The 13,483-nt window shown below is 34.8% G+C and overlaps 1 protein-coding gene across 3 annotated transcripts in view; it reads left to right on the plus strand.

Annotated features, from left to right (window-relative positions):
• Nucleotides 1-13,483, plus strand: part of EIPR1 (EARP complex and GARP complex interacting protein 1) — a 73,721-nt gene that overhangs the window by 47,151 nt on the left and 13,087 nt on the right. For all 3 annotated transcript variants that reach the window (XM_064412023.1, XM_064412024.1, XM_064412025.1), the window contains exons 5-6: nt 1,054-1,153; nt 10,441-10,577. In XM_064412023.1, coding sequence (XP_064268093.1) covers nt 1,054-1,153; nt 10,441-10,577 — 237 coding nt within the window. The remainder of the gene's footprint in view (nt 1-1,053; nt 1,154-10,440; nt 10,578-13,483) is intronic.

The following is a 13,483-nucleotide window of genomic DNA, read 5'->3' on the forward strand; positions in this document are numbered from 1 at the left end:
CCAAGGCCCCATTCGGGGTTGGGTGATTTTCTCTGCAGCTTTCATACAGTTTTGCTGTAATAGGCAAGAGTCTTTCATGAAGATGTTTAAGCCATAAATTATAACATTTCAGTCTCCAACCATCCAGTTAGTGAATTGATTCACACAAAAAGCAAAACAAGCTTGTGACTAGTCCATGAGACATGAGAAACTTGCGAGAAGTCCATGGCTAGAAAACTTGTGTCTAGTCATGGACTTCTGATAAACTTCAAGTATTGGGACTTCAGCTAGGCTCCAAAGATGAAAATAGTGTATCAAATGCTTTTAGATAGCTGAAAGTTTAGTCTTAAAATGGAAAGAAGTTTCTCCGTTTCTTCCATTTCATATTTGTTGATACGAAAGTTGTGATCTCTACCTTCAGGTATATTGTGGCTCTAAGATTACTGGGAGGCTGCAAAACTTGGTTACAAAAGTGTTACAAAATTACAAAAATAGAAGTGTATTCTTATAAAATGACAAGTATTCTTGTAATCCTACTGTTACCTCCAGCAAATTTATTAGTGTTAGAGTGCCTAGTTAGTTAGCTGAGCTGCCCATACTGACTGGCTTAAATATTCTGCTTTTCACAGACAGAATAACCGAGGAGGACTGATTTCTTGCATTCCTTCCTCTATAGCATGAAGTGAATCACAGGTTAAAAGTATATGTTGATTAAGTCATGATGACAGCTGCAGAGCTGAATCAAAACTAAGGCTTATGATTTTTAGTGCACCTTCAAAAAGGATGCATAAGACTCCATATGAACAACTCTGAGGTTTCTAAGCCTTCTAAAATTTGTGTACATCAAGGTTTCTGGTTGCATTTCTGTGTATGTGCAATGACTGCTACAAATTGCTAGCTAATGGCAGATTTTGGACTTCAAATATGTGATGGATTTCATCTAAAGGAAACCAGAAGGAATATGGTTTAACATATTTTGGTATAGATTAGGTCTACAGAATTAAAACGGCCTTCTAGTTCAAATTCTGATGGATTTTAATGTTGGGTTGTTTTTTTTGTTTTTCTGTTTTACAGTGTTATGTGGGAGCCGATGGGAGATGGTAAAAAGATTATTTCACTGGCTGATAACAACATATTGTTGTGGGATTTGCAGGAAAGTTCAGCCAAAGCTGTGGTAAGAAATTTTCTTTTAACAAAACATGCTATTCTTGAGTATAGTCCAAACAACAGCATTCCTTAGCCTACAACTTGCTAATCTTTTAACTATTCCTTCAGAAGTATCTTGTTGCTTATAATGTAGGTGGGGGAAATGAATATTCTACCATTGTCTTAAATAAGAGTGTTTAAGAGTAGTATTTCAGTATCTGTTGCTAGTGGGTAAATGTTTTCTTTATTCTAGAGTTCTCCTTAATGTCCTACTGCTTTTATAGTGAGTAATCTAGAATAAAGCAGTGCTGATTTGATGAATGTCTTACAAGTGGAAACTGATGATTAATAAAGCCAAAAGTTATTGAATTCAGATAATGGTGTAGGAACTCACCACGTTGGTTACTAGCATGCAGATCTTTATTTAATTTACAACTCTTGATTGTATAAGTGTAATATAAGTTTCTCTATTTCCCACGTACTTATTTGAATTTTCAATTTAGTATTTAGTAATATACAGTTTATTCAGGTTATTTCACTTATTGTTAAAAATGTCTTATTCAGGAACATATATAAAAAGTGTCATTGGCATAGATTTTGTCTGATTATGACATATCATAGAATATACATAGAAAACTTTGAATGATTCCATGTAGTCATTTAGATCCGTGTCTGTGCTTATACATGGAAACTCGTTATGTCAAGGACATTACTATTCACTTGATCTGTTGTCACTTAAAAGAAAAACCAAACTAACCCTGACCTGTCCTCAGGTTGTGGTTAATTTTTTTCCTGGATGCTGCAGAATCATATTTTTCAACTTAGTCAAGACAGTGTCCATAAACTCTTTCCTGTTTATACCACCTGACTGTGTGCAAATAGATGACAATGTAATATAATATTGTTTAATACTTTATGTTTATAATTAAGCCCTTTGGGTTCCTTCTCTAGATGAGAAACTTTAGCTCTTTTTTTCATCAGCAACTTCAATAGGTGTTGCCTTCCAAGGCTTCAAATTAGTATTTGTTTTTATCAAATTGATGTTGAGAGTTTCTGACAGCTTACCTCCAGGAGCTTGTCTGTGGCATTGTATCCCCCGGATTTGCATTGCACCTGCATTAGTCAGTATTTCTTTCCTAATGTCTGCATAATACACAAACCTTTCTGCAATATTGAAAAACTGCTTTGGGGTTGGTACTATGGGTCCTCATGTCTCCTTGAAGTAGACAACTTAACATTTTGCCTTTCTCCTACTTTCACTTCTTGTGCAGTTCTGTCCTCACTTGCTGAAATTCTTTTGAATGTTAATTCATATTTTCACTGTTTGACCATTTTCTCAAAACTCTCAGATTTTTTCTTAATCCTAAACTCTCTCCCATAGCAGGGGATTGGCATTAAATGATTTTTAATGACCCAAACCATTCTGTTATTCCCTCTAGGATGCTGTCTGGTGTATTATCAGTTTCTGTGTGGAAATCTTGTAATGAAGGCCAAATTTTATGGGGTTTTTATTCCTCATTATATATTGCTTGGGAATTATTTGCTAGAATTTTGTATGTTGTGTCTTCCTTATACTATTTCTTTTCTCAAAACTAAACCCCCAATCTATCACACAAATATTTGTGCAGACAACTATGATTTCTGTTTTCTTTTCCTTCTGTTGCTAGAATTATGATCGCTGTGATTTTGGAGAGGAACAGACACTACCAAATTTTGTAATTTCAGCATGATTTAGGGAATCAGTATTTTTATCCTCAAAGCAACATTCAGCTTGGAGCTCCTTTCAGTATTTCTAGTGGCATTACTTATGTAGAATATTTTTTTAATTGGTACTTGTAAAATATTCTTGTACTACATCAAATGTTGATGGCACAAAAGGACTCTAGAAGGAAAAGTATGTGATAAAGGAATTAAGGGCATTTAACTTGGGACATTTATGTTTATATTTTTATAAAAGAAAATTAATAAATGCAAATGTCAAATTCTGTATCAAACAAACCACTTCACCCAATGAAGTAGATCTATCAACTCTTGACTGACGTCTTCAGATAAGAGCATTTAAAAATCTTTGTTAGAAACTTTTGTTTGCAGAAGTTAAGAATGTTGTTTGGATTTTACAATCAGGCTCTCAGGAGGCTTGATCTTGAATTTGACTGATCCTCTATATTTCCATCTAAAATAATCTGGTATCTCATGTGATTGCACTGTAAACAAGAATTATTTGTGATTAAAATTTCACCTGAGAATAACTGTTTAGCATAATCAGTCTTCTGCTCCAGCAATTTTGAGTTGTTCTTAGATGATACTTACTTCAATACCAAGTCATACACTGCTGGTAAAGTTTGATAGAGAAAGTTCATTGCAACTCGACTATCAGAAAACATCTCCATGCATCAAAATCTTGAGCCCAATGAATCACTTCTGAGATGACTGGAATTATTGCAATTTTTGAATGTTGAGTTTTTGTCTGCAAATTTGTCTTAATCATATCTCTGGATTCATGAGCTAGCTGGAGTCCAGCTGAACAAGACTGAGGGAAGCATAAGCATCTCTTTAAGAGGCCTGTGCTAAACTTTCTAGTAATGAAATTAAGATGAGCTTAAGTCCAGTATCATAGGCTTTTTTAGGACTAGAAGTGACTGTGGTGCATTTCTGAAATCTTCGAAGATTACCTCCTTACTAAGAGATTAACTTCCTGTTTACTTCTATATATGGCTGGAAAATAATAACTTTAATTTTGTACCAGTTTTATAATTGCAAAAAATATGTAGGGCTGTTAGTTACAAAGAGCAATAAAGAAAAACAAGCAAGTTTTGTTACAGTTAGCTTTCTCTTTAAAAGAAAAAAAGAGTAAAACCCTCCTCCATAAATCAACACTCTACCCCAACTTTTGCTGCTGTAGTATGTAGAACGTGAGAGAAATCTTTGAGAAGTGGTTGGTTATAAAACAGATAGCATTAGTAGAGGAAAGTGGTAAATATATTTTCCATTTGGTTATCACCATGGACAAGGAGTGTTTGTAGGCTAATGAGCTGTTGGTGAAACAGATTCCTTTCTGTGAATATTCTGTTTACAAGGGATTGTTGCATGCATAATATAATTCTAAAAAGCACATGATTTGTATTTTAATGTTTTTGGATCAGAATGTAAAGAGGGACTTCCTTGAGATATTAATAAAAAGAGCTTTTTTTGCCTGGAAAGCAGGTATAGAACAGCCTAAAGCAAAGAAATCAGGTCTTGCCACATTAAAAAATTAGCATGTTAAGGCTACATAAATGACAAGAAAAGTTGTCTTTATTGTTCATTAAGAGGAAAGATCGTCAATTTTTGGAATCTCTTAGCCACTTGATGTCTTATCACCTAACATGCTTTGTTTCAAGCAGGCTCAGCAGGTTGTAGCTGGTGTTGGGGAAACGTCCCTGTCTGACCATCCAGGAGTCACTCAGGCAGTCACACTCCCATGGGCAGAGACTTTGGGCAGCTCCAGTGGGCTGACAGGACCCTGCTGGACTCCCTTCACGCCCCACTCTCACACACCAGGTTCCCCATAGCAGTGTCTCAGTCCTCTCCATCCCTTAAGTCATTTAATCACAATGCAGCAGCAAAACAACAGCCTGAGCTGGTGCCTCTCATGAGGGACCCTGAATAATGAAAATCCTGGGGTTTCATACCCTCCCAGTCTATGCAGCAGCAAAAGCCTGGGGTCTTCCTTCTCAATCCTCTGCTCCTGCTGTGTCTCTGAGTCAAGTGACTGTGACACTGGTCCCTGTGCCTTTTGTTGTGCAAATGGTCAGCACTTCTTCCCAGCCCTTTCCTCATTTCTCTCTACCATCCAGAGCTCAGTCTGCAGCTGGCACTGCTGCTGCACCCCGAGCTACCTCCACTGAATGTTTTCCTCAACATGAGTAAACTTAGATATTCCGTAGGGATTGCTAAGGGGAGAACATCTTTACAAAATGTACATGTTGCTATAGACTGATGAGTAAAATAACAGTATACTTCTGTGTGTGTGTATGTGTTGTTATAAATAAAGAAGCTTGTAACTAAAACTTAAATCAAGAGCCTAGGATTAAAATAATAGAAATGTCAGTGTGTTTGAATTGTTTTCTCTTTTTGTAAAAAACACATGATGGTGTTCAAGTTGAATAATATCATCATTGTTAACTAAAAGCAAGATGAGGTCCATTGTATCTGTATCAGGTAATAGAGGTAAGGTGGAATTCATTACACTGGTGCATCATTTGTCTTCCTGGTTTTACAACACATTTCAATTGCTTCCCTTTTATGTGTAGGTACATATTATAGGCCATTTTAATGGCAATAGGTAAACCAAATGGACCTTTCATGTTTATGGAAGTTTGTCTAAAATTCAGGTATAATATAGACGAAAAACTGAAAATATGTGTGTCTTTAAAATTTTGTATCAGCCAAAATTTCTGCTTCTCCACAGTGATCAAAACTTCAGAGTCTTATTTGGTTCCTTTTCTGTTTCTGCCTGTGATTTACAAGTCACATTGTTTCATTAAAATTAGCCTGAAGAATTTTACAGTTCCCAATAGATTCAGAGCTTCTTGGTAATAAAATTATTGGTGTGTTCATTCTCTGAATTATCTATTTAGCTTGGGATAAGAAACATTTGCTAACTGTAATTTACTGTACAGTTCAGTGAGTTTGTTTGGGTTCATTTTGGTTTTGGTTTGGGGTTTTGTATTTTATTTTTTTGTTTTGTTTTGTTTTGTTTTTGCTAACTTGTTTCCGCCTTACAATGTTCAATTTTCCTGTATTTACATTAAGACAAGCTTCTCCTGTCCTTTTGATCATTCCCTTTATTATTGTTTTGAGGACATTACCTTCTGGGGTGAAACTAATCTTATGCTCACTGCATCATTACCTTTTGCAATTAAATTAGCTATTCTTTGCCATTTATAATCATTAGCTGGACCCAAGAGAAGCCCAGACAGTGCATAAGGTGTGGATAGAATCTGCTGAGAAGATGACAGTTAATATTTCTGTGTACAGATTTGAGGTCAGATGTCAACAAATTGCTAGAACTCTTCCTTGGATAAATGCAGTATGTTTGGCATGGCAGAAGAGTGCAGCAGAATGAAATAGAGATATTAAAATCTAGATATTTTTTCTGGTTTTCATATGTTTTCACAAAGGGGACAAATAGAGATGTGGTTTTGATCATTCTAATCCAAACTATTTTAGATTTCTTCTCCTATCTGGATTATTTAGGAGCATTCCTGTGGTCTTGGTTCAGAAAAACAGATAATATCAAGCAGTGGCATTCCAGCCAAGGCAGAATATATTTTGGGGAAGATTTCACAGGCTATCTAGATAAAAGTGATGGATCCAAATAGAGATGATGTTAGGAATAAGCATGAGATACTTCCTTGGCAAGATAGCTGCAATTTCTCAAGGCAGGAAATACCTTGTGGAATTTAGTGGAGAATTTTTTAGCACCCCATTATTACTGCAACTAGAATAAACAGATTAACTATAGGAGAGCAGAAAACAGTCAAAAGAAAAATAAAAAGGAAATTAGTGGATTAGAATGAGAATAGAAACCAGCTTATAGTGTTGGAATCGATTTTATTTAATGGTCTCCTTAACGATAGAATAGAAGTAGGAGTGAAATAATAAAAATTATTGCTGGCAGAACTTGGAATGCATCATCAGCATATAGGAATAACAATATATATTGCGGAGGATGAACTTGATATTTAGTTTAATTCTTATAGTGTAAAGCAGAAAACTTGTGTTTAAGGAATAAAAATATTTTCTTACTGTAATGCAGAAACTCGGCACTTAAAAATATGTGAATTCTGTTACTTAGCTGTTCTGAAAATAGCTCTGAGCTGCCAATATGATGAGGCTATTTGAAAAGGCAAATAGGTTTAAGATGGTTCAGGAGTTAAGAACAGTTATGAAAGGACTCCATGACAGTGTTTCTTGCAGTTGGAGGAATTGAACTCAATTTGCAATCCTCATCAACCTTTCTGTTTCTGTCAATAACAAGTCAGAAAAACACTCATGCCTTTTAATGTCAATCTCAAAATAGTCTGCCTGGGTTTATCTACTTAGAGTAGCCCTTAATATATCTTTCTTCTAAGTAGTTTCCTGTTGTGTTCTTGGTCACATAGCTCTTTTCTTGGAAGAGAGCATGGGCAGTTGGTTCACTGTCTCCATGCTGCTTGTGGTTTTCCTAGACAACTTATGTACCCTTTAACATTTAATATATGTTGGGGTTTGGGTTTTTTTTGAAGGATACTGCCTGTCCTTTCATCTTTCCAAGTCAGACCTTATGTAATCAAATTTTGAAGCAAGAAAATCAATGTCAGTCCTTGATATTTTGACAAAAATAAGTTGGAGTCATTGCTACTTTGATTTGAATACACAGAAATCAGTCCTAGATCTAGGATATCCTAGGACAGATTTTTTTTCATATTTTAGTACTTTCTTTTTGTAAAACCCCTTCCTTAATTGAGGCTAACATAAACATTTCTAGTCAGATCATGTTACATAGTTTAATTTTTTTAGATTTTTTTTTCTTATTTCCAAGTGTTGCTCTTGTGCAACTGTAGTGTAATATCATGCTTCCCTTCTATTTTTGTTCTTGTATCACCAGATTTAGTGTAAAATACATCCATACTCCAGTAACCATTTTACACTGTTCAAGGTTTAATTTTCTCCACACTTCTTTTCTGAAATCAATGTGATCCTTGTGCGTTGTAAGACTAATTCCTAATTTTGTTGTCTAAAAGTAGATATTCAGTCTTACTCTATTCCTTTCCTTTTTCCTTAATGTAAGTCCCATTTTCTATTTATGAAATAATACCATGAATTGTTTATCTAAAGTATCCAGTGAGGCCCTCACGCCTGCATGTCTTTGTTCCCTGGCCAGCACAGATCCTAATCTTCATGCAAGAATAATGTTTAAAATACACCTATGTCATGTTTTCCTTCCCTTTTGTAGTTAGCTTTTCTGCATTTAAAGAAGTGAAAGAAAGGTTTCAAGATAAAAAGAGTACTTACTTACCTGTCTATATATTCAGTATATGAATTAAAATTACAACTCAGATGGTTTTGAACCTGCATTTGTGATTCTGTCAATTTTGTTTCCTTTAGTTCTTGGATGTCTAGGAAGGAAACTTGTCGATTTCCTTCTGTTGCATAAGAATTCCTTTTTATATATGAAAATTTCTCTTCTTTATCTCCAAATTGTCCTTTAAATCCTTGCAGTAACTTTCAGGTCCATAGATGACATGTAAAAGAAGACTGAGTCAATTAAGAAGTTGGCTGTATATACAGCTGGACATCTGTATAAAGAAAGATGTAATTTAATTTACTTATGAATTGCTTATGAAGGCAAGGATGAATTGGCCCATCTAGCATATGGGTGATTTCTTTCATATGTTGATAAGAAATATCACAGTATGTGTGTGCTGGCTTCAACTCTAAACTTTTGACTGCAAAGAAGAAAAATTTGATCTTTTTACAGTAGCTTATAAAAGTTCAAATGAAAAGACATGCACATGCACACACATATGTGTGTGTGTGGATATGTATGTGTGTGTGTATATATATATATGTCTCAAATGCTGGAGAAACTATAGTCTACTGCTGACAAAGACCCTCTGCCCTGAGTCATGTTTTGAATATATGATGCTTTCCATCTCAAGAGCAGATTTTTTAAATACCTGAGAAAATATACTCCCTTTGTTGGTTCTATCTTACTGTCAGTGATAACATTGGCTTGCCTCCCCCCAGTCTAAGCTTTGAATGGCCAAGTCTGCTTTCTAAAGAAACTTACTTTAATTTTTGAAATGACCTACACAAGCTATGAATATTCTGTTGAGCCTGGAATCTAGTATGTGTCAAAAAATAAAAAGTTAATTTTATTATCAGGTGTCCAGTGTCCTGTGCAGTGTTTTTTGTTTTTGTTAATAACTTGTGAGTTGTAGAAAGGTTTTCAGACAGTATTTGTTCTAGAGGAGGAATGGCGTTAGAGGAGTACGTTTGGCCACAGTGTTATATTATTCATTAACACCTGAGCAGTATATGATCTTGCATGCTGGGAGTTCCATGTTCTTTTAAAAAAAATCTAATATTGTAATTTCTAGATTGTTAATCATAATGCTAAAGAAATATTATATTCTTGGTGTAGTTGTAGTAATAAAAACTTATCAAAATACATACATGAACGTTTATACAATATACAAATAGATGTAGGCCATTTAGTATTGACAGCATATTTTTCTGTTGATATCAGTTAAAGTTTATGTAAACAGTTTGTATGTTTTAGTCTTTTTCATCCATCAAAGCATAATATTTGTGCTGAGAAATCTACTATTAGATAGAATATTGATATTGCATTAGGATCCAACAGGATCCAGTGCAGTAATCTTCTATTGTGAAATACCTCATAATGAAACATTTTGAAATATGAAAGTTGTGTGAAAGATGACCAAATAAGTCTGCTGTTTGTGTAGCTGCTTGAAATTTTTGTAAATTTTATATCTGATTAAATGCAAATATTTTGGTTTTCCTCTTCCTTTTTAGCTATTAAACAGTTCCAATAAGTGATTAGAAGTAATTTTCAATGTAGGCAGCTTTGATTTCCCCCATGTTCACATGAAGTTGGATAACTTGGTATACAACTTCAAAGAGAAAGTTGATTACTTTGGACCTTCTTTTCATTAACTGTGGAGATGCAGAGCTGCCTACTCTAGGACGTGTAAGCCTGTTTTTGGAACTGAAACCTTTTTATCTCACAGATTGTAGATTTATAATCTAGTATCTACTGTTTTTCGTAGGCATGCATGTGGTGACATGGACACCTGGGCCTTGACTTCTTTATTTTTAAGAGCTGCTATACGTTTATCAAAAAAAGTCTTTGACACCATAATTCTGTTACTACAGATAAAATTTGGAATTTTGACATGGAAAGAAATTCTGTAAGACTGTTAATGAGGCTAAATGCATGTGTGTGTGTGTGGCAGCTACAGATCTGTACAGTGTGCCCATATTGTCTATCTGCTGTTTCTACAATGATCTGAAACTGTTTTAGTTTATAGAGTAGTGCAGTAATAATTTGGCATACATTACACTGCATAAGCCTTTTTAAAAATTAGTGATAGAAGATCAGCTCTAGCTTTTATTGTTTCTTTGTGGTTTTTTTCTTCAGTCTTTGGATTTGGTAGTCCATTGCACTTGGAGCAAGAGACTGTTAAGCGGCTTTGTCTTCATTGCAACTAATTTCATTTTAGTGTTACATTTAGAAACATTGCCAGCTTTGTTCCATTATTTTAGCTCTCTAGTTCCACAGCCTTGGAAGGGAAAGGACAATTGAAATTTACTTCGGGAAGATGGAGTCCACACCACAATTGTACCCAGATTGCCACAGCCAACGATACCACTGTCCGAGGCTGGGATACACGGAGCATGAGGTAAGGAGAGCTTGCAGTCATGTTCTCTAGAAAAGACAGGCTCCTTTGGAGGTAGATTTTTGCATTTCTCCTAGCATAATTTTTTTTGTTTTGTTTTTTCATTTTGAAATGATAAGTGGCAAACCTATAGTTTATAAAAGAAATAGGCTTGCATAGATGATATAGTTACAATTTAACAGAGAGTTTTCTCTGGTATTCCCCCTCAACTTCAGTTCTGACTTGTATATTGAGTTTTATTGAATCATGTACTAGTCTCACAAGGACTTGTTCAATACCTAGGAATTACCTGAATGAAGCTGTTTTGTAATTCAACCTGAAAATGCTTTAACAACAATCCTGACTATGCTGTGACCCATCTTCATAGTATTTAAATGTGACTTTAATCTTTGAGGGCAATTCAAAGTTCGCTCCTCACTTCTAATTTTAACAAAGTGTTTATACTATATTTATGATTGTAGCGTACCAGTTATAAGAAATCACTGAATCAATCAAAATCATAACCAAATAAAAGCTTTTAATATACCTAACAAGGCATTTTCCCCCTGCATATTTGTGATTTTGATAAGCAAAGGAGTGATGTTGTGTGCACATCTGTTGCCATGACTACTAAAGCCTCTTCAAGCTTTTTTAAAAGTACACTTTATCCCCTTAGCACTTAGTAATTTATCACTAAACTGAGAAGACTGATGTCTTGTAATAACTTTTGTTGCTTTAAAGGGCGATGACTTTAAATTTAGTTCAGTGGTTCCTGCCAGCTCAGAGTTGTAGCAATAAATCCCTTGTTTGCTAGTCTTTGTGTTTGTGCCAAAAAGATTTATTTAATGAAGGAAAGTTAAAAATGCAATAATTAAAAGTCACTTCATGTGAAGCATTTGAAAATCATGTTTGAATGTCCTGTTCTTTGCCTTGTAAAATGATACATAAAAATCTAATTTTATGTAACGTGTATACTTAGATTTATAAAGATACCTTATAAAGACAAGAGTGGAAAAAGAGGACAAAGGAGAAGGGCTTTTATCAATTTGCTTTTTTAATAATGTTTTTGTAATCGTATTTCTAACATATAGCATGCAGATCTTTAACCAAAGCCTGTGTTTTGAAGAGAGAATATTAAATATTGTCAAGTCTGCTTCATGCTCCATCTCATTAGAAGAAGCATCTCTATCTTGCATTAAAGGAATTCTCTGAGTAACTTCTATGAAAGCTAAATTATCTGGATATTGTAGTCTGGATCCTCAGTGAAAGGGGTAGCTTAGTTAACAGAAGCAAAACCCACTATTGTATTTACTTTAACTAAGCTTAGAGTAAATAAGGTCTTAAAACTGGTTTGTCCTTAAACCAGTTTGATAACTAGGCTATGCCAAAGAGCTGTTTGCAATATACTCAAAAAGTATATGCAATAATAAGTCTCATCTTCAATTAGGCTCTAATATGTCTATTATATGACTATTTAATAACAGTTAGGCTAGAAGTAGGATTTTAAAGTCAGAGCAATATAAACTGTGGCAGTATAAGAAGCATAAAAAGAAGGGGGAGGGAGGAATCAAGGGCAGAAAACTGTTCTACCAGCAAAGTGAAGAGAAATGCTAGAAGAAGCTAGAATAGCTGCTCCTGCAGAGTGTGGTTATGATAGCTGCAGGACAGAGGGAGTACATTCTTTTGGACATAGCAAACAAAGAAGAGGAGAGGAAAAAAAAGATTGTCAGGAAGAGTCCTGGACTAGACTAAGAAGCAGTCTTAATCAGCGAAGAGCTTGTGAAGCAGAGAAGACAGACATTAGGCTGATTGGATTTAGAGAGAGAACTTTATCAGGAAAATTCAGACTCCAAGGGTAAATTCTAAATAATATATAAGAAGAATAATGTGAGAAAGTGGAGCCAATAACTGGGGAAAATGTTAATGTGGTGTGACATTAATCTTACAATGTAAGTGGGAAATTTAGTGTATGTATTATAGCTGTAGCTAGGGTAAAAAGTGACAAAAAGAATATTCATATTTGGGGAGGAAAGCGATCAAATGTTCAGAATAATAGTTAAGTTGGCATAAAGTCTTTCAGGGTGAGTAGTCCTGAATATACAATGGACAGTAGTATTTTTAAGCCCTAAAACACATCTTCAAGCAATGCAAGAAAGAAGTGAAAGGTGCAGTGAAGGAGGAAAGGTGGTTGAGCATGCTTGAGACTTAGTATTTTTGCCATATACATATTCTAAAAAAAAAAATAAGTGGAAACTTCAATTCCACTTTTAGAATATTTGGTAGAAAGGCATACCTGAATGATATCCTTGGCCTCTCAAATTCTGAGAAGAGTGTTGATGCTAGATATCTTAGTAATTTCACTGGTGACAGCCAGAGCTGTCAAGATAGGGTTTAGTACAGGCCTGATAACTTTGAATCTCTCCTTCTGGAGCTATTTTGCTTTGTATTAGTAGTTAGGTATTAACAGCAAGAGTCTATCTGATCATGACAGAATACCATAAGTATATGTAGTTTTCACAAGAAATAGGAAGTTTTGGTGAATATGTTTGCTGAAGAGAAACATTTTTCATTTAAAGAAAAACAAAAAGCTCATGAAGTGTTGAAAAATTCCAGTGAAGATTGTAGGAGATGGTCAAGTCTAAGCAGAACTTTAGATGATATATTGGTGGCTTGGAGAAAACTGGTCATTCAATAGTGGAAACAGGAAAAACCAGACAATCCATAAGTTTAAGAGGCAAGTTAGGGACACAAACTGATGGCACATGATGTTTTGAATAGACATGCTAGGTTGTTAGCAGTACTACAGATGTTTTCTAAAGTGGTCCAGATGGGTGAGATTGTGTCTGGCTGAGTAGTTTAAGAGCCACAGGTAAATTAGTGATAAATGCAAAAGCTAAAGAAGGTAAATTCAATACAGAGCAGTAATAAAA

Source organism: Passer domesticus, chromosome 3 (assembly GCF_036417665.1).
Source record: "Passer domesticus isolate bPasDom1 chromosome 3, bPasDom1.hap1, whole genome shotgun sequence".
NCBI lineage: Eukaryota > Metazoa > Chordata > Aves > Passeriformes > Passeridae > Passer > Passer domesticus.